Source organism: Marmota flaviventris, chromosome 3, assembly GCF_047511675.1.
Source record: "Marmota flaviventris isolate mMarFla1 chromosome 3, mMarFla1.hap1, whole genome shotgun sequence".
Taxonomy (NCBI): domain Eukaryota; kingdom Metazoa; phylum Chordata; class Mammalia; order Rodentia; family Sciuridae; genus Marmota; species Marmota flaviventris.
The window spans coordinates 22,083,281-22,109,906 of NC_092500.1; the positions used below are offsets into that span (position 1 = coordinate 22,083,281).

The 26,626-nt window shown below is 36.6% G+C and overlaps 1 protein-coding gene across 7 annotated transcripts in view; it reads right to left on the minus strand.

Moving 5' to 3' along the window:
- Positions 1 to 1,612: 1,612 nt before the first annotated feature.
- Apaf1 (apoptotic peptidase activating factor 1) overlaps positions 1,613 to 26,626 on the minus strand; it is a 77,053-nt gene continuing 52,039 nt past the window's right edge. For 3 of the 7 annotated variants that reach the window (XM_071609610.1, XM_071609612.1, XM_071609609.1), the window contains 10 exons: positions 26,095 to 26,220; positions 24,130 to 24,249; positions 22,043 to 22,159; positions 18,316 to 18,441; positions 10,845 to 10,964; positions 10,411 to 10,536; positions 9,168 to 9,293; positions 6,894 to 7,040; positions 3,980 to 4,094; positions 1,613 to 2,163 (listed from right to left, as the gene is read on the minus strand). In XM_071609610.1, coding sequence (XP_071465711.1) covers positions 2,126 to 2,163; positions 3,980 to 4,094; positions 6,894 to 7,040; positions 9,168 to 9,293; positions 10,411 to 10,536; positions 10,845 to 10,964; positions 18,316 to 18,441; positions 22,043 to 22,159; positions 24,130 to 24,249; positions 26,095 to 26,220 — 1,161 coding nt within the window. In that variant the 3' untranslated portion in view covers positions 1,613 to 2,125. Of the gene's footprint in view, positions 2,164 to 3,656; positions 4,095 to 6,893; positions 7,041 to 7,587; positions 7,676 to 9,167; positions 9,294 to 10,410; positions 10,537 to 10,844; positions 10,965 to 18,315; positions 18,442 to 22,042; positions 22,160 to 24,129; positions 24,250 to 26,094; positions 26,221 to 26,626 lie in introns of those variants that run through there. The other 4 variants (XM_071609613.1, XM_027950253.2, XM_071609614.1 and 1 more) reach the window with 3 other exon arrangements.

A 26,626-nucleotide genomic window follows, 5' to 3' on the forward strand; every position in this document is an offset into this window, starting at 1 on the left:
TGTGTAAAATCTGATGAAAAGCAGCCAGCAATACCCCTACCATTGTCTGAATGATGAAATTTCCTCCACGGGATACATAGGCACCTTTAAGCTCAACCTCCTACAGTCTCAGGGCATGGGCAAAAGGAAGCCAAATTCTTTGCCCCAGTATTATGTGGGTGGTCTCTAAATCTAGTTCCCAACCGGCTCCTGTCCATCTGAAACCTCATGAGCATCATCAATGACCTTTACTGTCTGCGTTTTTATCAGCATTTTGAGTCCTCACCAGAAATGTCCACTGTAAGTTCTTCTTACAGCATTCTGGGTTTCCTCCAGCCAGTTCCTCCAAACTTTTCCAGTTTAAACTCCTGCAAACGAGTTCCAAACAATCCTGAACCACACTGTCAAACACAGTCACGACCATGACCCCACATGATATCAACTTTCTAGGTTAGCTTTCCATCGCTGTTAATTAAAAAAAAAAAAACACCTGAGGTAAATGGACTCAAGAGGAGGAAAGGCTTATTTGGGCTCATGGCTACAGCCTGTGGTTGCTTGGCCCTGGCGCAGCACTGCACATCATGGTGGGAATACGTGGCAGAGGAGGATCATAGGATGGCTAGGCAGTAAAAGAGACAAGAAGGGGTTGGCGTCCCCATGTTCTATTCAAGGGCAGGCCACAAGTGACCTGAATGAGCCCCACCTACTAAAGTTTCCACCACTTCCCATAGCACCACCATTTAATACACGGGCCTTTGGGATACGACTCCAAACTGAAGCAATTCCTCTCCCTCAACCTTTATCCAAGCCATCAGCAATTCCTATTGACTCTTACCCCCAAAATATATCCAGAATTCACTTGTTACGACCTCTACTGGCATCCTCATCTGACCCAACTTCATTCTGTCCACGTGATTACAAAGGCTTCTCAGTGGTCTCCCTGTCCCCCTCTCAACTGAGTCCCAAGTGACGAAGCTCAAGTTTAAGTCTGATCACTCCATTGCTCAAACTCCTACACTGGCTCCCATCTCAGAGTCAAAGCAAAAGTCCTTACAGGGCCGGGGAGGTAATCCTCAGTGCTGCCCTGATTCCTCTCTGCCTGCCACTCCTGTTGTATTCCTCCCACTCTTCTCCAGCCACACCAGCCTCCTTGCTGTTCCTGGAACACTTTAAAGCCTGTACGTGCTGCATCCTCTCTGTGGCACTGTCTCCAGATGCATGCATGGCTCACAATTCCTCTCCTCTTTCAGGTCTGTACTCCAGGGTCACCACTGCAACTCCATCGAAAACCGTAACCCTTCCCACTGAATTTATACCATGTAATTAAGTGTAGATTAGTATATAATAGTAATATTATATGTAAGTTCCCAACTGCAGCAGTATTTTGTTTTGCTAACTCCTGTATCCCCAATACCTACACCAATGCCAGGCACACGGTAGATCTCAATGAATATTGTTCAATGAATAAGTGAAAGATATGAGTAGGTGAATAAATGAATTCTCTTTTTTACAGGTTCTTCTTCATGCCAGCTCACTGAGCAGCAACCATCATAGACACACACTGAAGAGACATGCAGAAAATTTGATATAACTGAATTTATATATAGTTAATAAGGCTTAGATGGAAAGGTTGATGGATTAGCTTTATCGTTCACATTAGTCTTCTAATCAACAGATAAAGATAAGCAAGGAGTCTGGAATAGGCCAAAATGTTTTTCCAAAAAATTCTAGGAATTTTATTTTTATAATTTTTTTAAAAAATTCATGTTTTAAAATGTATTTCAAGGCAAAAAAAAAAAAAAAGAAAGAAAATCATGTAACAGGTTTCAAAACATACACATTCAATATAAAAACATTCAATATAAAAACATCTTTACATATGCAAAGTCCAATGTAATTTCACATACAAAAAACACATCAGGGAAAATGTTTAAAAATGTTCATCTGCAACTACAACCGAATCCCCCTCATGACCAACTCCACGAGCTGCAATGTACGTCGCAGGTGTCTCCTTTCCTCACATTATCTCATCTTCCCATTTTCCTTTTTAGTTTCTTTTAAATATTAAGACAAAGCTCAATTGAGACATAAAAAGTTGATGTTTGCTGTTATACATTAGCAGTCAAGTGGCTTTTAACTCCAAAAGTCAATTCTTCATATTTTGAGCTATAGATGAGATGAGCCCTTAAACATGAAAATCAAATTAAAACTTGGACATTCTAAGCAAAACATTATTTACCAAAATTTCTTATAAAATTAAGATTTTTCACTTATCACATTTGCTTAAATCATAGTATGCCTATAAACTAGTTCCTCAACCTATTCAAACACAAAAAACTTCCTTAATAATGTAAAAGATTTTATTTACTGTATTGTATTTACAGTTTCCACAAATGCTATATATGAATATCTAATCTAAAACACATCCTTCTATCCACACATCATCTATTAATACGCACCACCAGCAGAAATGGGTTTGTTGCTTATATATAATTTTACTATTATATACTAATATTCATTTGACTTATTATTTCTGTAATAGAAAAAAAAATCTTTGAATTTTTATTACTTTTATATGAAAACCACATCTGTTATAAATTTTCGTCCAATGCCCATAATAACGTTTAAACTTTAGTTAAAGTTTAACTAAAAATTAAAGATTTAAACTTTAGTTAAAGTTCCTAATCAGGAGGTTAAAAAAAAATAGCCAGCTATAGATGCTGGTGAACTTTCTCCATGTCCAAAGCTATTTTTCTCAGCTACTCTGCTGAGGCAGGAAGATTATTACTTGAGCCAAGGAGTTCAAAGTCAGCCCAGGTAACATAGCAAGCCCCATCTAAAAAAAAAAAAATCCCTGCATTTCCTGATTAACTTCACAGAGAAGGGGGAGAGAGAAAGGGATGGTACAAGAGAGGATGGAAAGTAAAGGAAGGCAGGGAGGGAAGGAGGGACAGGAGGAGAAAGGTTGGCTGAAAGGTAAAAGCTTCCAAAGTGACTGACAGTGACCCTTCTAGAACTGCACAGAAAATCAGAAAGAAGTCTCTTGAAATTCACAAAGAAAACAGCTCTAACAACACCATTTACCTAAAAGTAAAATGCAATTAGAAGAAAATTATTCTTTACTATTTCACATTTCTTAGGAAAGTATTATTAAAACTTGTGATTAAAATTGCTCCATCCTCAATTAATCTGATTTACTAACATTTAACTAGGGAACAACAGCTTTAAAAGGAATAAAGTGAAGATCAAGAAAGGCCAAGTTCAGTCACTTAAGAAGTAAAAAAGCCACAGAAAGTAGGATAGCACCCACTCAATACTGACCACTAGAGTCCAGTTACGGCGAGCTGCCTTTAGCTACGGGGAGAAAAAGGGAAACCCATGAACTCTACTCTCTAACACATAATTTTTGCTTCATAGAAAGAACTGATAAAATCCAACACTCACTTATTGAGTTAATTAAAGGAAGTGTTTCAGAGTGTGCACACAGACACAGTATTTTTAAAGCAAATTTAAGGAGTACAAATAACCTCCAAGATAGTATTTGGGAGAACTATACCCCCTGGGGGTAACTGTGGTTCAGAAAACAGGCCACTGTCACCCTGAGGCACAGCCTGCATAATGACAATATTAAATAAATATAGATCCTTCAAATTATTCTCATTAATTATGACAACTAATTTGAATGCATCACGAACAAATTTTACTAACAGTGCAACAAGGTACATATTTACATTTTCATTTGCATCTTAAGGACAAATTATTAATGATAATGATAAAAAATAAGATTAAAGGTGTGTTCACATGGGAAAAAGCTACACTAATATTATTCATCCAACCACAAACACTTGTAATGTATGCAAACCTGCAAAACAATTCACAGCTTTACAAAAAGTTGATAATACAGAGTTTATCATTTTTTTCCAATGCAAAATTTAAAATACTTTAACTTACATTAATTCTAAACCATTTTACTCTAAAATCTGTAAAATATATAAAATACCAAGATTGTCAACAGTCACATAAGTTTTGAAGTCAGAGGACACATGTATTTTCTTAAGATTAGTTCCATTTGTGTAGAAGGTCTGTAAGGATTCCCCCGTCTCGACATTCCACCACTGTTCAGAAAAAAATAAAATTCTCATTAGATTGGTAATTACACTACCTGACAGTTTGTAGTGCCAGCAAACCTATCACCTTCCCTCTCCTACCCTCAAGCAAACAGCAGGAAAGAGGCCCAAGATTTACGGCTGAAGACAGTATCAACCTGGTTGGCCTTTGCTGATCAACCCTGGTGATGGCTTCAGACCTACGCAGGTATCCCTACCCATCCCCACTCCATCCCCACTCCAGCACTTCTAGAGAAACAAGCAGCTGCTTGAGAGCTGCAGGCACCAGGCGACAGAGTTCCTCATGGAGGACTGGGCTCTCCTGATTGCACGTCTTGGTAGATGACTGCCCCTCTTTTCACTCCAGTGCCCCTCTGTAGTCACAGACTGGAATTCAGACAGACACCCAGAATGTTCTCTCTAGAGAATCTTCCTTTCCACCAGGCGTGATTCAAGAACATATGACCCAGTTTCTTTATGTATTTATTTAATAAATACTCTCCCAACCATGACACTGCTGCCTCTACATGATGGTACACTTTCACTTACCACCATGTGTTCCACCTTTCAGATCAGCTTTTTTCCTCAGGAGTATGAATTAATGTGAATTTCTTGCATTATAACAATATGTACTCTGTGGCATTAATTCAGGTAAAAGCTATCTTATTTTTTCACGTACAAATAGAAGTAACTTTGAAAGTTAAAATCTTTTTAGCAACTGGATACCTACTTTATTTCACTGGCACTCAATTTAAATAGCTTGGATTCTTTTTAAAGTGAGCAGACTCAAAAGGCCTAATTTCTTGGCCACTACAGCAGCTGTTCCTTTTTACTTTTAATTTGTTCTGTGCTTTTGGATAGTCTCATTAACATGCTGGGTAGATGCAGGCTGGGCTATAACATAATTAGTTTAACCATGCCAGTAATCAAACCAGAAGGCAAAAGCAGCCTGATCATCACTTAAATATACAGACTAAATATACATGCTACAGTTTCTTTTAGCCTTAAGACATAACCCCTAGAGCACACAGACCTATTCTGCTGCTTTATTTCAAAATTCTCCAAGAGCTCCACAAATCTGGTCATTGATCTTTGTAACACCTTAAAAGCCAGACTCACAATTATGTGACAGCATTTATGGAGCTCAGGAAATCAAATGGCATGGTATCTAGAAGCTTGGTGTCAGAAGACTGAGCAGTTTTCAGGAACTAATACAGTTCAAAACTCTCAGCTTCTGACAAAGGCAGCAATGACCCTCCTCTAATCATTATCCTCAGAGGCAACCAAGAGTTACAGTTTACCTTTACCTTAAAGGAAAACAAGTGATGATCATGACTTGGGATCCCCTGATAACTGAATGAAGTTGTACCCAAAAAGACAGAGGTTAATGCAGCATTAACACTGACAGAATTGTATTTCCAATGCAACCTTGTAAAGGAATCATAATTCATATCTTTTCATAGAGCTAAAAACTGTTACCTAATTTATCTTATTTTATAAGCTAGAATTTTATGTTGTAGATAATTGCAATGATATGGGTCCCATAGAACCAAAACTTCATTCAAGTATTTCGGAACATCTAGATGATCAGAATCAGCTTCAGTTGGCTGTTTTCAGTAAGAAATACCAGTATCATAAGATCTTATATGGGATCTATTCTAAATGAAAAGCTTATAGAATTTTCAAGTGGTCAGTATAATATATAGTATCACCTTCTACCCGTTTAAGAAGTAAAGGCTGGGCTGGGGATGTGGCTCAGAGATAGAGCACGTGCCTAGCATGAGTGAGGTCCTGGGTTCGATTCTCAGCTCCGCATAAAAAAATAAGTAAATAATGTAAGATATTGGGTCCAACTACAACTAAAAATATATTTTTTAAAAAAAGAAGTAAACCACTATTCTAAAGACCCTCAATCTTCCCTCTCCATGTGAACCTCTGGTAATTCCCACCAGCAGCCTATCCACTTCCCTCATGTAACCATATGCCAGACCCCTCCTGCACTTTAGAGGCTTTATTTATCACCTGCCTCCCCAGACTATTAGCTGCTGTTAGGCAGGAACAAAACTTAACAAATGCGCCACACAGTAGTACCTGAGTACACAGTAGGCATGGAGAGCAGTCTTACTGAATGGAGGGATTAACAGATGCAAGCACCAAAAAAATGACTTTGAAGCACTACAACATATTCAAACCATGGCCCCAAGAGCCACCAGTAAGTTTGCAGAAGCCAACCCACTACAAAAAGCTGAGGAGGAAGACCTGGGTGTGAGTCCTGGCCCTTCTACTCACTAATTATATAATTTCAGGAAAGTCACAATGTCCACAAAATTCAGTATGCTCTTCTATAACCAAGGATGGTATAAAATGTAGGCTTCAGAAAACTAGCTAGTGAGATAACGAAGTAACACATTTTATAAATTATAGAGCAATATGCTGCTTTTATTATTGTTGTTGTTGTGACTGTTATTGAAGAAAATAAATTCCACAAATATTTTTAAAAGAATTTCAACAAAAATATTTAATAATGAGTGACATGGAGGGTAAAATTGTTGAACACCCCACTTGCTTGCTAGTCATTCTGACCATCTAGATTTTGGTGAACTGAGAGGAGAGCTGTCACCAAAGCCTACAAGAGACCTGAGGAAAGCACCCTTGCTGACCTCAGTCTCATCACTGCAAAACAGTAACGGCAACTGCCCTTTCACTCTGCTGCACTATAGGGAGCCAACTGAGAAACAGGAAGTGGAACAGCTTGGAAAGAAAGGCAGAGGTGGTTCTTCTCTTTTACAGTCCTTCAGGAACTCTTACCTTAAGATATCCTCCAGCAGAGACAAGCATTTTGCTATCTGGAGAAAAACAAAGGTCCGTCACCCAGCCTCCATGGGTAGCAGCTCCTTCTTCTACTGAAACTGGAGCACACAAGTGAAGAAGCTCGCCATTTGAGACATTCCATATCTATGCAAACACAACACACAGTCCATTAACGGGTTACCCGGAAGCTTCTCTAGTTTTAAAATATATATTTACATATCTTTGGGATATATGGAGATCATTCTTACAAAGCAAAAGGATAGAGTGACTGATTCAAATGCTAACTCTAATTAAAAGAGGGGGCTAGGAGTATAGCTTGGTAGTAGAGCATGTGCTTAGCATGTGCAGGTTCCGGATTCAATCTCCAGCACAGTACATAAAAAAAGAAAAGAAAAATGAATGAAGGGAGATGCAAGAAATACAAAAGAAGCCATATAAACTAAGTGGGGAAGAAAAAAAAAGTCCAAAAGTTAATATCAAAAATGTTGACAAATATTATTCAAACATCTAAAGTATGTAAGTCCCTGTGAGGTTCTAAATACATATATTATATTCTAAGATTATTTTACTTTACTAGAGTCTTAACAACAACCCAGTCATTTACAGATGATGTCCATTTATTTCCTGTGATACTTAATACACAATAGTGAAATGCACAAGAGAATAATAAAAGAAATAGAGGCATACGTACAAAAGGAAATAGTTAAATCATCACTTGAAAATGTCTCCCTGAAGTCAGGCGCCATGGCACACACCTGTAATCCCAGCAGCTCAGGAGGCTGAGGCAAGAGGATAGTGAGTTCAAAGCCAGCCTCAGCAACAGTGAGGCAGCAACTCAGTGAGACCCTGTCTCTAAATAAAATACAAAATGGGGCTGGGAATGTGGCTCAGTGACTGAATGTCCCTGAGTTTAATCTTTGGTACCCCACCTCCCCACCAAAAAAAAATCAGCAAATGTCTCCCTAGAAAATTCAAGAGAAACTAATGGAAAAGAACATACAGAATTCAGTAAGACAGCTATACATAATATATATAGGTAGATATAATACATATAGCTAGATATAAATATATATAGCTATTTTTATTTATATATACAAAAATGAATCGTGTTCCTACATTATGAATAATCAAGTAGAAAAACAAAATTTTCTTCAGAAAATGTACCAGGGAAAATTTTTTAAATCACATTTGAAATTTTAAGAGTTTTCCTTTAGGGGGTTCTGAAAAATGGAACACTATCTCAACTTGTAAAGGAGCCCTTTCATCCAAAGATGAGAACTCAAAGCACAAGGAATATCCCACAGTGGCTTGCCACTTCAGCTGGCAGAGCATTATGCGAATGGGATAGAATAGAAGGTTTGTTCCTTAGTCCTTAAGGAGAATATTAATTTTACTGGACATCCTTTCTGATTACCTCTATTCATAAAAATTCCATGTTCTCCTGTTGGTGTGCATTATATGCCTACTCCTTGAGTTTCAATCCTCCATGTATATTGATCACTAAGCAGCCATTCCAATATCCACAATTCCCCATATCTGTCCAATCCTTTAACACCACCAGCTCTGACTGTTTTTCTGTGATTTCTGATCTCACAGCATGCAATACTTTCCAAATTGCACTGTATTTCCATAGACATGAAGATTAAAAAAGACATTTTCCTAAGTAAAATCGGCACAGTTTATATGTGTATCTTAAGCACTGCAGGATGGTAAAATCTGGCCTATCCTGCAGACTCTACCTCAGTAAGAAGCCCTTCAATGCCCACCCAATTACAGAAATGTGATCCTCTGCACTATTCAGTTAACAAAGCAGAGAGAAGACTGCAACAAACCACACTGTAAATGTTGACTAATTGGTAAAGTACTAAAGAGATCTTTTCTTTGAGCAATCAAAACCAGCAGAATTTGCAATTCATTTATAACCCAGACAATGATTTACAAAATTACTTTCCTCAAATTTTGCCACTAAAAGCAACCTTTGGTTCAAGTCCAAAAATTAAGATGAATCACTCTCAAACTAATGGCAGAGAACCAGCTGCAAATAACTAGGGCATTTGCCTTCTCACATATGTAGGAAATGCCTCAGTCTAACTCCAAAATGAATTCTTCCTACAGTAAAGGCAAACGCACAAAAATATACAAAGAATGCTTCATCCAATCAGAACCCCAGGGCCTGTGCCTCCCTGTCCCATTATCAAAGGTCCCCAAGAGGTAAAGAGTGCAGGCCCAAGCTCCAATAGGAGCAGTGCTCTCATGTAGCAAACAGCCTACCCTGATTTCTCCATTGTCATCTCCAGTTGCCAGCAGGGAACTGTCCACAGAGAAGGCCGAGCAGCGTACACAGCCATTGTGGCCTTTCAACTCGTGTAGAGGAGAAGGGAGTTCAAAGCTCCAGATCTGGAAGGCAATTACAATTGTTTAGGAATGATAAACAAACTCAAAAACAAGCATCTGCAAACCTTGACTTGAGTACTATTCAGTCATAAACTCCATCAATGGAAGTTTGAAACATTTGGCAGTGCATATACTTTAATGAGATGCCCAAACTCCAACTTGCAGCCCTATTAATTTTTCTGAATTTCCCTTTAATTACTCAAGTTAAATTCAACTCAAGGACAAAAGTCATACCTTCTTTATCTTTAGACTTAGAAGAACACAAATCAGTTAAGAACAGTCTGTGGAGTGACACAGACCTGAGTATGAGTACCGGCTCCATTAAAAATAAATAAATAAATATATATATATATATATATATATATATATATATATATATATATGTTGGACACAATACCTTTATTTTAGTTAGTTAGTTAATTATAGTTAGTTATGGTGCTAGAAACTGAACCCAGGGCCTAGTGCATTATTTATTTATTTTTATGTGGTGCTGAGGATCAAACTCAGCACCTCATATGTGCTAGGCGAGCAGTCTACCACTGAGCCACAACCCCAGCCCACTGGGCTCCACTCTTTACTGGTTCCTTGTGACTAAGGGTAACTCATATAAGCTTCTCCAACTTCAGTTTCTACATCTGTAAAATGGGGACAATGATAGCTATAGTATGAAGATTAAGTGTTATTATAGGAAATGAAGTTCTTAGAATATAGTCCACCATATGCAAACCCTTTTTAAAGATTAGCCATTATGCTGTCCTAAAATATGAAACAGACATTAGATAGAAATTGTTGCTATCCTGTTTTATACATTATTTGGACTCATAATACATAATCAATAGTACAGTTTTATGGGGGATAGTAGAGGATAGGAAAGGTAGCAGAATACAACAGTTACTAATATGGCATTATGTAAAAATGTGGATGTGTAACCGATGTGATTCTGCAATCTGTATTTGGGGTAAAAATGGGAGTTCATAACCCACTTGAATCTAATGTATGAAATATGATATGTCAAGAGCTTTGTAATGTTTTGAACAACCAATAAAAAATAAAAGAAAAGAAAAGAAAAAGAAAAAAATAGTACAGTTTTATGCATGGACACTTCAATTTATTGACATACCTTTGCAGTCTTATCAGCAGAGGTAGATGAAAACTTGGTAGCATCAGAAGAAATATCACAAGAAAGTACTGTACCCTGGTGACAGACAAAGTCTTTTTCCATTTTTCCAGTAATAGTATTCCATACCTTAAGAACAAAACACTTAGAAGTTAAACTTTTAAGAACATTTTGTATTAAAGAGCATGATCATCTATAAGACGGATCTAAAATATGGGTTTTAGCACACTAGTTATTCTGACTTCTTTAAGTAAGTACCCTTTGGTATAAAATGCTCACATATATACAGCAGATATAAGTGACCACAGTGAAAAAAAAACAGGAATATAAAAATTAGAAACTGAACCATTTAACATCTATGTGCTTTTGGCTACTGAAATATAATTGTTGCAATAGCAAAATACTGAAAAAAATTAAAAACCTGAGATTCAAATTACCTTCACTGTTCCATCAAATGACCAAGAAAGCAATCCTGAATGTTTTAGAAGCCTGAAGTCTTTCACTGCTTCCTGGTGGCCTTGCAGAAGAACATATTCCTCTGACTGCCAATTCCATATCTGAATATCAAAGAAATAAGTTTGTTATAACCTCCCTCAATAATATCCCATGGATGGGCAGGGAGAGTATGCACTCTCAGTTCAAGTCCTTTATCCTTGTAGCATTCCAAACAGAGAGGAGTAACAAGGAATATGGTATCCACATTTTACAAAGAGAAAAGCTGGGTTTAATTAACTTGACTTGGGGCAAAATAAAATATTTTTCTCCTAAATAAAATTTGTTTTCTTCAGTTGCTTGGAGAACAGTTAATTATACCAGAAGATGGAGAAAAGCCACAATATGGCAGTGAGCTCACCATCTGATTAAATTTTCCAGAGAAAATTATCCCAATTACATATTCACAGATTTCTGAACCACAAGCTGGGCACGTCTGTAGATTCTGGCTCCACTGAAGCTAGACCTATTGCCCAACAAGGTCAGCTGACCCAAACAGCTTAAAATCAGGTCATAGGGTCTCCAAGCTTCAGAGACTTAGCCATCCCCTAATGCAAGCCTCAAAATGAAAGAAGAAGCAATAGGGCATTATTTTTCATATGGAGCTTCAGGAAGAGATCTTCAGATACAAGCGGACGAGGAATTAAAATAATGTCAGTAACTAACACAAAATAAGCACATAAGAACATCTGAGACACAGGAGTGAACAGAAGAGACTATTTCTAGGCCATGTCCATGTGTAAAACATCCCATATTTACTAATCAAAGCAACTGTATTGAGAGCCTTGTTAATTCTTGACTTCAGATTAACTCATTTAACAAATGTTTATTTAGTACCTACATGTGAGGCAAATGTGAATCAAGCAAGGATCTATCAAAAAGAAACCTGAGAGGCTAGTGTTGTGGCCCAGTGGTAGAGTGCTCGCCAAGCATGCATGGGGCACTGGGTTCAATCCTCAGCACCACATAAAAATAAAGATATTGTGTCCACCTAAAACTAAAAAATAAATTAAAAAAAAAAAAAAAGAAACCTGAGTCTAGCATAAAAACTGAGACATACTAAAAAAAAAAAAAAAAAAAAAAACTCCTACATAGATGTCATGGTTTAAATCTAGAATGTCCTCCCAAAGTCTTGTGGTGAAAGTATAGCAAGGTTCAGAGGTGGGGCTTTTTAAGCAATGACTGGATCATGAGAGCCCTGATCTCATCAGTGGATTAATCTGTGTGATGGATTAATTCCCTGGTAGCTGAACAGACTACTGGGAGGTGGACACTTCCCCTCTCTCCCTCTTGGCTTCCTCCAGCAGGGCCTTCCATCACGATATTGTGCCTCACTTTAAGCCAGAGCAATGGAGTTGGCCAACAATCACCTCAATCCTCCAAAACCATGAGCCAAAATAAATCTTTCCTCCTCTAAGCTGTTCTTGTCAGGTATTTTGGTAACAGTGACAAAAAGGTAACTAAAACAGATGATATTAATCGTAGAGATAAAAATTATATGGAAATCAAAAAGCAATTCCTTACAGAAGATTTGGTGGAGATAGTGCATTCAAAGTAGGCTAAAGGAATGGTCTGGAAGTATGATTCACAAATTGAGGGGCTTTTCAAACAAAAGGAATAAATCTAGATTTAAAGTATAGGTGTACAAAAATGTTAAAAGAGTATAGGGACCGTTCATAGTTCAATCTGGCTAGAACGCAGGAGAAGCAGAAGGAACAGTAGAGAAAAAAGGTTGGGAAGATATTCAAAGAGTCAGCCCAAAGTGCCCATTGAAGGTGTGGGCCATCAGGCGGGCTCCAAAAGGATAAAAAGATAAAGAAAAATCAGCCACCAACCGAGGTAGGCCTATTACAAACATTCTGGGTCTAGTTTTTGGTGAAGTTCAAGCTGTAAAAATGTCCTTAAGCCTTTTCCTATCAGGGTTAAGCAAAACTATAGAAGAAACAACATCTCAGGCTGGGGCTATAGCTCAGTTGGTAGAGTGCTTGCCTCGCATGTACAAGGCCCTGGGTCAATTCCCAGCACCACAAAAAGAAAAAAAAAGAAATGACATCTCTTACTCCTCTTTCTTTAGTCCTTTTTTCACTGCTCTTGGAAGTCACCCTCCTCACCAAGCCCTGGCTCTCAGATCTTTCCCTATTTTCTGGCTCAGGGTGCATGTTCTCAAAAACAGGATCACCAGGAGCACTATATCCTGTATGCAAACTGGGGCTTTAGACAAGGAACTAGAAGTAAGAGTATTCTAATGAGAATGAATTAGAAATTTCAGTATTTCAAGAATGCAATGAGATATGCTGGGTGGTGGGGTGAGAACAGCTTTCCTGGCTCCCCAGACTATACCAGAAAGGATGGACACCCTGTGCATCTAAGCATGAAACACCCGAACACTTGTACTAGGAACTTCCTAGCTCCCTCCTACCCTCCCAGGGCCTCACCACTTGTACAGCTCGCCCTTGTTGACAGACACTACCAGTCTCATCTGTGTCTGATTCAGTGTCCATTCCCAACTAAGGTGCTTACTGCTGCCCTCCACATCAAGAAGCCAGGGCACCTTCCTGCACAGATGTGACAAAGAATGTGACAGTCACTGAAGGGAGATTAAGAATAGCCTTCCTAGCTTTATTACAGAAGATTTCTATGAGGCAGTGATGACAGTGATATTTTTTTTTTTTTTTTTTGTGAGCTCAAACTTAACTTGCCATCTGAATCAACCGTGATGTAACAGTTACATTTCCCCCCAAATTAGTCAAATGCATCGAAGTTGAGTTGAGGGATGTCTATTTGGCTATAACCTTTATGAGTATACAAACTACTGAATTTTTTCAACTATATAAATAAAACTTAAAATTTAAAAATGCTAAAAAAATTTTCCTGTACTTGCAAGAGTCAATAAATAATTATACAATGACTCAGGTGAGCATGGCTACTACTTGGACTTTATTTACTTACCTCAAGGTAAATAATCACAAAACTACCAAAGTGGACCTCAATTTTCATAACTCTGCTATAACTAGGTCACTTGATTCTTTGAATTTTGGCAATAACTTCAGCTCAACAGAGATTTACTGAATTTCTACTACATTCCAGGCAGTGGGGATACAATGATAAACAAAACAAACCTATGTTTTTAGTCATTTACTAAATCATAAAAAATCTAAAACAAAACTCAATCAGTCATTGTTTGGAAATACCTACCAAGAGCTCTGCTGCATGGAAGCACACTCATTAAGACACTGTAAATGTAAAAAAGTATTCTGAGCAGAACAGAAAAAGAAGATAAAACACAACTTGTATTTCTAAAAATAACTCCCATTCTGAAAGTATTTCTAGAAAGTATTTTTCCTCTGGCTGAGGGTACCTTTAAGCAGGTCATAAAACCTTAGGAATTAAAACTTCTAATAGAAAGACTATATACCATATGATGTCTCAACAGAATTTCATCAGATGCACTTTAGTTTTACTATTTCAAAGACATCTGGAGAGGAAAAAAATGTGACTATTACAGAGTTTCACAGCTAATAAAGGACCATCATGGAATCCTAAAATAAAAAAGTTTCTAGACTGAAGCCAAATTTCACTACACCTTCACAGGATCCACAAAGACACAACATAAAAAGACCTTTTTCCTAGCCAGTCGTGGTGGTGCATGTCTATAATCCTAGTGGCTCAGGAGGCTGAGGCAGGAGGATCGGGAGTTCAAAGCCAGCCTCAGCAACTTAGTGAGGCGCTAAGCAACTCAGTGAGAACTTGTCTCTAAATAAACCACAAAAAAGGGCTGCAGATGTAGCTCAGTTGTCAAGCACCCTTGGGTTTAATCTCTGGTACCAAAAAAAAAAAAGAAACCCACCTTTTTTTCTAAAACCATTTTTAATAGTATAGTTAACTAAATACTGCCACAAAAAGAAATATATGTACTAAATAAAAGAATATAGTGACTTCAGCTGAATATGCACTTATGTCTTTCCTTCTAAAACCCTGTTAAAATGGCAAGGTCAAGAGAATGGAAAAGGGAGGGCTGGGGTTGTGGCTCCATGGTAGAGCGCTTGCTTAGCATGTGCGAAGCACTGGGTTCAATTCTCAGCACCACATATAAACAAATAAATAAAGGTCCATTGACAATTAAAATACACACACACACATATATATACATATATACAAATAAAAGAAATTCTAAATGTTTAAAAAAAAAAGGGGGGGGATGGGAAAGGAGACAGTGACACAATGTTGGAGCTGGAAAGCAGGAAAATGGTGACTAACGCAGCAGAACCAAGAAAACAGAATCCTAAAAACAACAGAGAAAAACAAAAACCAGATGCTACAAACTCCTGAAATGCTCAGAAATTGGAGGCTCTAAGGATATCCAAAGGTGGGCATGAGGATGGGCTACGATCAGAAGTCCAGGACCCCTGGGAAAACAGCAGTGGCTCAGGCATCGTTCATTAGTCTCCCTGAAGCCATCTAATAAAAGCAGTCAGAGTAACTAGAATAACACAACCAAAACTGCACTAATAATATCTGTAAGACCATGTTAAGTGACAAGGTATCCCCACAAACCCCAAGATACAAACGGATGGAGACAAATAGAGCCGTAAGACCTGCATGGGATTAACATCTATATAGGAAGAAGCAGAGAATCCCAAAGAAGCCTAGCGACACTTCCTGGACCAACCAGAAAAGAACAGCAGAAACTGAGTACAGGAAGAGTAGGTACCGTCTGGAGAGGTAGACCAGCCTGGGCCATGAACTCTCAGAATTCACCAGGAAAACCCTGCAAGGAGTAGAAACAGAATCTAAACTAAGCAGAACAAAGATGATACAACAAAGGAAAGAGAAGGTCCAAAAACAAGAGGGGAATGCAAGGTGCGAAGAGATCTCATGAAAATAAGAATGCATTTTTAACATTTATAAAAATGAAAGATTAGAGGCGAGAAGCTAGAAAGGTAAGAAACCCAAATGGGTTTCATCTAAGTCCATGTGCATAAATCTGAATGCACTCCAGAAGTGATATGCTTAAAATGCACACTAGAATTCAGGCACATTCAAAATGTTCTTTTGCTAGAGAAATGTTCCTTTGTTCTTCTCCCTAATATTATATGTGTTAGGAATTCATTAGTTCTCTATTTTTCTGACCTGTTAAAACATTAGAAAAAACTGCTGCTGAATCCCAAAGTTATGAGAAAAGGGGAATAAATTGCAGAATAATGCGCTACAGACAATAAAAACACACCAGAATCTTGAATTATAAGGTACCAGCACCATCTAGGATAGAACTGGAGTTTGGAGAACAGAGGGAGCAAGTGAAATACAGAACAAATGCTGGCCTCTAGCATCTATTCCTAGTTCTCTTCTACCTATTTCTGAGAACCCATCAGCCAGATTTATCCTCCAGGCAGAAAATTGCCAGATTCTTTTCTAGGAATCTGAGGAGAAAAAGACAAAAGACCCAGAAATACTAACAGAAAGGTTTCCCATCCAGTTTACTTTTCAGAGAAGGTCTCAGTCAATACAGAAAGTTTTAAATGAGCCTTTTCACAGCTATCTCAGGTACCCAATGATCACTGTATGGCTAAAGAAGCCTTCAAAACAAAGGCCAAAGCAACCAAACAGAAAAAGACAACTTGGAGGGCAAAAAGTGTGAGTGTGAGTGTGTGTGTGTATACACGCTCCCACACCCATGTGTATGCACGTGTGCAGGCAATTTACATATTTATATGTAAACTGCATATTTATATTTAAAATATATAATTTCTACATACATTGTATATGTGTGTATGTATCTCCTCATAGAGGAAAGAGAAGATATTCCATCTATAAAAAAAAGAACATAAAGCTCTTCCAAAAAAATAAACAATAAGGGCTGGGATGCAGCTCAGTGGCAAAGCATCTGCCTTGCATTACAAAGCCCTGGGTTTGACCCCCAGTTCCAAAAATGACAAAAAAAAGAACCCTACCAAGATTAAATAATAAGAATAGACTCTTGGGCATTAAAATAAAAAGAAAAAAATAGAATAAAACAGAAATAAAATGAAAAATGGTAGAAATTTAAAACTCGATAAAAAGGGTGAAAGATAAAACTAAGGACACTTCCAGGAAATGGAGCACAGTATAGAAAGCTGAAATATAGAAGATGAAAACTAGCTGACTGATCCAGGAGCCAACATCTAAATGAGAGGTGTTACAGAAAGAGAAGGCAGATTCAAACCAAATATATATATAAATATATGTAATTAAATATATATGTATGTAAAATATACATGTAGATATATAGAGATATAAAAGAAATAATTCAAAGTGAACTTCCTAAATTAAAAACAATACATTTCCAATTAAGATACTAAACATACAAAACAATGAATGAAATCAAACACACACCAAAACACATGAAATTTCTGTGAAGACTAAGACCCTAAAATCTTCCACAGAGAAAGATTAGGAAACAGAATCGCTTCAGACTTTTCAACATCAACTTTGGAATTTGGAGGAAAATGAAGTAATAACTTCAAGTTTTAAGATAAAATAATAGTTTCCAACTATGACTAGAGAAAGGCTGAATTATAAATGTATTCATAGTATCTTTAGTACACAAAGTCTACTTAGTCATAGTAATAATACTAAAGACCTAAAGAAAATTTTGTCATACTGCATTAGGACAATGGGGTGTGCGCATGTGTAGACATACATATGCTAGAGGTAGAACAGGGGGGAGGAAGAAGAAAACCCAAATCTGCACCTTACTATAGGGAAGCCAGTAGATAATTCCTCAGATGGGAAAATCCAAAATAGCACTATCAGCAGGCCATATGGAGGTAAGAAGGTAAATATATCAAAAGAAACTCTAAAAGCTAAAAGTGGTAATTCTGAAGAATTAGAAATTGGAAGAGGTATCGTTTTCATAATAAGCCTCTTACTACTATCTGAGTTTTTAAAGTATGTTCATGAAACTTTAATGAAAACCAAGTAAATTTTAAAAGAACATATCCACGATCTTCACTCCTTTTTTCATAGAATTTTCATAGAATTTCATCTCTGTAATAACTGTTATTCTTTATAAGAATGAAATTATTTTAATCAGATTTTATTAGTGCAATTACATAAATGTGGCAAAAATTTTATTTACTGATACAAATATAAATACCAAGGCTGACAAAAGAATTCAAATGAATCTTGGATTTTCAAAACAAACAACCTTCCAGTGGGGAGTTCTAAATCAAACTGCTCACCACACACAAGGAAAGGTAAGAAACACAAATGGGTTTCATCTAAGTCCATGTGCATAATCTGAATGCACTCCAGAAGTGATATGCTTAAAATGCACACTAGAATTCAGGCACATTCAAAATGTTCTTTTGCTAGAGAAATGTTCCTTTGTTCTTCTCACTAATATTATATGTGTTAGGAATTCACTAGTTCTCTCACCTGAATTGAAGAATCATCTGAACTTGAAATGAGAGTCTTCTCATCAGCTGTGAACTGGATGTGCCGTACAGCTTTCTTGTGACCAACCCTGGGCTGGAAGACTCTGTTGTTTAGAAGTTCTAAAATCTTCAAAGTAGAAAAACACAGAAAACTTAATACAAAGAAATTAAGCAATACCTAGGCATTATGCCCACAAAGATACTAAAAGAAAATAGGATGAGAGAAGGGTACAGAATTCCCCTCTCATAGTTCTTTCAGTTAACTAAAAATACACAAGTGAATGGGACACAAAAATACACATATATGCATATATACACATTAGCACACACCATGTAAAATCAAACATTCACTGGAATGGCCAGATGGCAGGAGGAACCAGTGATCCCTCTGAATACTCAACTACCCAAATCATCAAATAAGAGGCAGTCCAGGCTTAGCCTCCAAAAAAAAAAAGACATTTATGATGGATGAAAAAGAAGAACAGTAAATATCCTGGATAAGACAAGGCAAGCTCTTCACAAAACAACAGAGATGAGAAAAGATAAAGGATGACAAGACTTAAGAGGGCTAAGAACTAATGTGCCAAATACAGAGATTCATATATTAGTAATAGAAACTAAAAAAAATAATAATAATAATGACTGTCAAAAATGCTCTCAAATGAACTTACACCCTCACAAAAGTAAATATGGTTTCTTCGCCCAAATTAAAATGTAGTAAAATGTAATGTTTTGAACAACCAACAATAAAAATTAAAAAATAAATATATATATATATATATATATATATATATATATATATATATATATATATATATATTATGTGCTGGTTCTATGTCAGGTGTTAAGCTTAAAACTTCACATAGATCATCTCTCTGAATCTGCATCCCAATTCTGATACAAAGAAAGAACGTAAGGTTCTAATTGATGAAATGAATTGTCCAAGATAATAAAACTAGTAAGTTGTGGAACCTGATGTCTTTCTTTAGATATATTAAAACCTGCCTGCTTCTATTAGATAAGTTAATGTCTTCAGATTATAGTCAGTTCTTTGCTATTCAGTCCGTTTTATAATTTTCTCCTCTCTGATCCCCAACACTGCAAAATAATAATAATAATGATGATAATTTTCTGCTATGGTTTTGCGTTTTACTTTTGTACACAGGAAAGAGTCTCATTTTTTCTATTTTTGAGTTCATGCATAGGGAGTTGATAGGAGAGGCAAGCTTTCATGGCTGTGTCCATATACTTCCTACATGGCTAAGGCAAAACATCATTCTGTCCATTTTCCAGTTGAGGAAACTGGATCCACAGTCCCAGCAGAATTATGTTGTAAATCAGGATATTCACATTATCGCTCTTTCCACTGCACCATTGTTGAGGGACAGAACATAGGTTGCAATAAATAAATAAATAAATAAATAAATAAATAAATAAATAAAATAAAATGTAGTCAAGAAAGCCGAAGGAAAATAACAATGGAGTTAAATTCAAACCTAACCCATATATCTACAAACTGGCCCCTTGGAAAACAAAGAGAAGTAATGGTTTGGATCTGGAATGTCCTCCCAAAGCTCACGTGTTAAAGACTTGGTCCCCAGTGTAGAAAGGGAGCCTAGTTAAAGGGAGTGGGTCCCTAGGGGCATGCCCTTGGGATTTCATCTTGTCCCCAGCCCCTCCTCTCTGATTCCTGGCAGCCAAGAGGTAAACAGCTTTCCTCTGCCACACCCTTCTGCTATGATGTTTCTGTCTTGCTACAGGCCCCAAAACAATGAAGCCAGTGGAGCATAGACAGAAAATTCTGAAATCATTAATCAAAATAAATCTTTTCTCTGCTAAGTAGTTCCTCTCAGAACTTTTTTGTCCCAGAGATGAAAAGCTGAAACAGAACTGTGTGAATGGGAGCCTTCCTAAGTGAGCAGGATAGACAATTTCATAATTCTTCCAGGGAAGGCAGGGTAGCATAACAGTGGAGCGCAAAGGCTCAGAGACCTGCCTTTGAATACTGGTTCTACTAATTAGGAAAGTTGTAGAAATGAAGCGTTCAGACGTTTGTAAAACAAGAATAACAGTATCTAACACCTGGGATGTTTTAAGAATTCAATGAGAGCATCTGACACAGTAAATGTCTAATAAATGCTAGTTGCTATTATTTAGGCTGAACCAAATGAAATTGCCATTTTATATGTTAAAATTAGATTTAGAAAGTCAGATATTGGTAATTTCACACAGTTCATTGTGTGTGTGTGTGTGTGTGTGTGTGTGTGTATATATATATATATATATATATATATATATATATATATATAATGGGTGTGTATATATAATGTTTGAGGATTTTAAAGAGGTTAAGGATGTAGTAGGCTTGTTTCTAGATACATTGATGGTTAAAAACAAAAGGAACATGGTTGGGATGTAGTTCAGTGGTAGAGCACTTGCCTAGCATGCTCAAGGGTCTGGGTTCAATCCCCAGCACCACAAACAAACAACCAGGTAAAAGAAAAAGAAGAAACAAGAACCTTTTCAGAATAAATAATAATATACAACAATTTGTATATTATTATATACAAATATATAAAGATTATACACACACACACAAAGGAAAGGGAAGACTAAGATTGACCTCTAAATGTACAATCATCTCTTATAGCACCCATCTTAACAATGAATTTTTCATAATAATGAAGAAAAAAATGAAGTCTTGACTCCAAATCCATGCTACAATGACCACAGGAAGTACATAATAAAATTGATGTCATTTCTTTCTTCATTTTGTGTATTAGTATTCAATCTCTTCTTTGTGGAACAATATAGACTTGAAAATATCTGTGTAATTCCCTATGAAAATGAATCCAAATTAAAGTAAATGTGGCTAATGAGCCTAGGTGAGACAAACTGAGAGAAGGAGCCAATGTTCTCAAAAAATTATTATACAAAAATGTGTTCTTCTGTGATGAATTTCACTTGTAATAAATACTATTTTTATCCAAATTATTTTTTTAAAGATGGACATATATCTTTATTTTTATGTAATGCTGAGGATCAAACCCAGTACCTCACATGTGCAAGGCAAGTGCTCTACCACTGAGCTATAACCTAAGCCCCCCAAATTATTTTTATTATACTACCTTTTCTGCCTATAACCTGATTCCACTTTTAGTTACTTGGTCTTATTAGATAAGGATTTCAGGTGGTGAGCAGATGTACTTCTAACACCAAATGCTAAAAAGCAAGGGGTGGCAAAACAGGCAAGCATAGCCCACCCTGCACTGAAACTCCCAAGGAGTTATCAGGACCAAAATGGAAACAATTTACATTCCACACCTATGAGCTTCTAAGAGGAGGAGAAAAAAATGCTTTTGTGTAGTTGGCTAAATCTCAGTGTTTGAAATGTGTGCAGAACAACAAAAATACTAGGTAGAAAATAAAAAATACAAAAAGCATGAGGTAAAGGCAATCTGAAAATTTACAAACACCTGGAAAAGGCTCTCACAGAACAATGCCTAACAGATCACAGGGAGACTTGTCTAGTATGCACGTGTAGAATGCCAGGCATGTGCTTAATTTTAAATAAATTACTCTTCCGCACAGTTACACAAGTTACACAAGACTAGAACTGAATACCTCAATGGCACGTGCTTAATTTTAAATAAATAAAAATGTGCTTAATTTTAAATAAATTACTCTTCCGCACAGTTACACAGTTACACAAGACTAGAACTGAATACCTCAATGGCACCATCTTCATCTCCAAATGCCACATACTGAAGATGTGGGCTTAAGCAACAGCAGCTAACTTTAGCTTCAGTCAGGTAATCAACTTGACCTGTTTTTCCATTAATGAGCTAAAAAACAAGGCACATCAGTTATTAGGTTGTCGGAGCAGTTTTTCTTCTTTAGAACACAGGCCTCAATTGAAAAACATAAAATAAAACACAGAAAATAATTAACTGCAGCTCCCTGGGGAACAATGAAGCTACATCCCTGTCTCAGCAGCTGTATTTAGCACTTCATGCTTTCATTTCATTTCATCATAAAATAAAAACCTTAAAAGGTTTAAAAGCAGCTGCTATGCCCACCACCTGAGACACATCTGTCTGATTCATAATCCCACAGCTAGCTCCATACCCTGTTTTCCATTTTTTCACAAAGTTCATTTTTAATAGGGTTATCATTTGTTAAAATATATTTTTCTGATATTTTTCAAAAGGGTTGGCGAAACAGGACTGAAACAGACATACATAAAAAGACAAATCTAAATTTAAACAGGACTTTTTTCCTCCAAATCACTTACATAGCATGGCAATTTTAAGAATTTTTAAGGGAGAGGGGCACAAAGTAAAGGGATATTGGAGAAGAACCCATAAGCATAATTTATTGATTGAATCTGTAATATTTAACTAAGGTTACCCAATTTCATAATCAAATGCTAATAATTACTTTTTGAAATCCCACACAAAAAAGTTGCCTTATCACTCAACTAAGATATGCTATCTAGAAAACTATTTCTCTAGCTTACAACTGTCAGTTATTCCTTTTTTCCTTAGTGTCACAATTTAAAATTCTTGAATTATTTTTCAAAATGAAACAAGCAAATTTGTTTCAGTTATACAGATTACAGGGTCAACTAGGTTCAATCCTCAGCACCACTAAAAAATGAAAAAGAAAACAAAAAAATATATAAGGCACTAATATAATCCATCTGGAAAAAAGATGAACTCAAGTTGCATCTTGAAAAAAGAATCTGCAGGGCAAGAAGGAATTCACTACCTACCCCCAGCTCTTCTCTGGCTGCTGCTCTTACCACCTCTCTCAGCCACAACTCAACCCTCACTCAGTTACACTAACTCCTCCTAGGTCCACTACCCAGCTGTTCTGCGTGGTCTGGCCACCAAGGCAGTCTCTTGTGTTGATCTTCCATGTCGGATTTGCTTTTTCCTGATGTTACTGCTCACAATGCTACCCCCGCTTCCAGACTTCTCTACCAACACAGTGCCCACTGCACTGGACTTCTATTTGGAGGAAACTTTACTCAAGGCACCAACCTAACACCAACCCAGTGGCACTAACTTGCTGCTAAATGCTAACGTTCTTTAAGGCATCTGCTCTCTCTGTAACCACCATTCAGAGCTTCTAAATACCATTCCTCTGCCAACGGGCCTCTGGGAGCCTTTATCAATCAGTTGAAAAATGCCTTCCTCTTTATGGGTCCCACCCTAAAGTACACTGTTTGGGATCCCTGAGCAATATAGTTCTTTCAGTGGTACATCACAATCTTTTCCTTCATGAGAATTAATAAGCATTCAGAACAAATACACGAATGAATGAGTGAATGAATGAATGAAAAGGTATGCTTCAGTACACAAAGTCCAGCTCCTTCCTCAGTTCTGATGACTCAGACTCCTTCCCCACTTAAGGTAATTTTTAATTTCAAAGAACTTATTATCTTTCCTCTGCAAAAATACTTCCATTAGTATGCTCATCCCTCCATATATGCCATCAGACATGTCTAAATCACTACTGTAAACAAGTTCAATTGTGTCCTCATGGTATCCCAAAGACTCCGTGCCAATCAAGGAATGTGATCATAGATATCAATCAAAAAGAAGTGTGGTACAGTGAAGTAGCATCTAATTTAATTCGAAATACTGGCATATCTAAACTATAGCTCAAGACCCATATATTTATTCAACTAATTCCTATGGAGCATCTGTTAGAACTATACAATTATGCCTGACCCCAAGTCCAAAACAAACAATAATTTTGAGTTCAACCAAAATAATTTTTCAAATTATTTTCTCAAAAAAATACTCACTTGCAGATGTTTCATATTGTCAACTGCAAGGACCATCACGTCATTTTCTTGAAACACAACATCTACTTCTTGCTTTAACACTATAGCAGAGTTCTTACATACCTTCTTTGTCTCCCAGACCTGATTAAGATATAAAGAAACAAAAATGACTATATATTATAAGTTCATCCTCTAAGATAATATAAAGTTTTATTCTTAAAGGAAAACACAAGCCACGCTTCATAATTAAAATGTCTATAATGCAAGAAAACTTCCAAATGTTGTATTATAACCCAACAATAAATATTTACTAACACATGCTATAGTGAGAAGCATTTAGTATTAGAAGTTGTGGGCTCTGGAGCCAAAATGCCTCAGTATGAATTCTAGTTTTACATAATGTTATAACTTTGAGCAGTCTATTAACCCATGCTACTCAAAGATAAACACCACCTGCTGCTTCTCAAACTGTTTGATACCAGACCACAAGAATATACCAGAATATAAATTAATTATATCACTAAACATACTGCAACAGTGTGTTTCTTAACACAGCTTTTTGTTTTGTTTTTAAAGAAGACCTTCTTGATGGAGGAAGCAGTAAGTTGACTTATATTCTAGCTCCAGCTCAATAAGACTGACACATTAACTAGCAGTGACCTTTCTGGGCCCAACTAACCTTCCTGTGCCTATTTCCTCAGCTTCAAAAAGGACTGTTGTGAGAGTTAGGAAATTAATACACATATAGTACTTTTCACAATATCTGGCATACAGTAAGTACTAAATAAGTTTTAGATACAAAATGTATAAAACACTGTATTAGCTGCCATAGTGCCAACCAGGATCCATGGACACAAAGACCCATCTATAAGCTAAAATGTGTGAATAGATCATGGAGCAGAGGAACACTAGAGATGGAGAGTAAATTAAATCTTTTTTTTTAATCTTTTTAAAATTTTTTTAATATTATTTTCTAGTTATAGGTGGACACCATATCTTTATTTTATTTTTATGTGGTGCTGAGGATTGAACCCAGTGCCTCATGCATGCTAGGAGAGTGCTCTATCTCTGAGTCACAACCTCAGCCCCTTAAATCTGTTCTTAAAATCAGAATTTGATAAGTGTTCTTAGAAACTGACATAGAATTATATAGCATTAAGAGATATAAGACACATTCCCACAAATAAGGAATGCTAGAGGGAACCTATAGGATGGTCAAGATTTCAAATGCAGAAATATAGGGAAATATGGTATTCAAAGCATAAGAAATCACTTAAGCAAAAGTACAGAAAGCAGGAAACTACAGGGTTTTAGGAAAATCTGAGCAGTCCAATGTAGGTTACCTGTAGGAGTAAAATGAAAGACAGATTGGAACAGAATGAGATCATACTGTGAAGCTTAACAGCAGGTTAAGTTAGAAGTATTTCCTAGGTAGTGGTGAGGGGGTATTTGTTTTGAGCAAATGCAAGGACCTGGGTTCAATCCCTAGCATCCTCCCCACTCAAAAGAGACAAGACTATATTGCACATAAGGAAAATATCCTGAAAGCAGCATGTAGAAAGCTTGAAAAAAGACTGTGGGAGAGCCTAATGTAAGACAGGCAATAGGTAATGAGACCCTAGGAATAGGAATGGAAAAGTTGAGACAATGATGAGAAAAATGAAAGGCAGAATATATTAGAATATGGAATTCAAGTTAGAAGAAAGAGTCAAAAATTATTCTCAGGAATCAAGTGTAATATATGCAAATTAACCAAAATACAGTTTAATCATTGGACTTCCCATAGCACCTGACCCATGGTAATACTCAATGAGTGTCTGAATGAATGAGATCATTAAAGTCCACATAGTAGCACTTTTCCAGGAAGAATATGAACCTCATAGCTTCCTACTTTACTTCTCCCAATATTGCCCATCAATTTCTTAGTTGTAGAAAGTTTCACTCACCATCATAAATGTTTAAAATGAAAATCTCAGAATTTCTCACCCTGATTGTTTGGTCGTCAGAAGATGTCAAAAATGATGATCCATCAGGAGAAAACATCACACCATGAACCCAACTTAAATGTCCTCTGCAATCAGCTACCTTTACACATGAGTCTACATTCCATAACTACAGAATAAACACAGAATATAGGAAATAACATTCATAAACATTTTGAATATAGAAAGAAAACTTAAAATAGCAAGTATGGCTCAGCAATACCACCTCCATGAAAACAACCCCCAAACTATAATAATACAAAATGTCTTGTGCTAAAGATTATTCATTGTATGACTATTTTTAATAGCAAAAACTGAAAACAATCTAACCGTTTGTCCATAGGAAACCAACTGAATAAAACTACATTAATCGCATGATGGAATACTATGCAAACTGCAGTGAGAAAAGCACCCTGATAATGGCTAATCTGTAGGATATATTGTTAACTGAAGAAAAGCAAAATGCAGAAGAGTACACATACTATCATTTATAAAAAAAACAGTTGGAAATATAAATATGGAAATATATGGATACA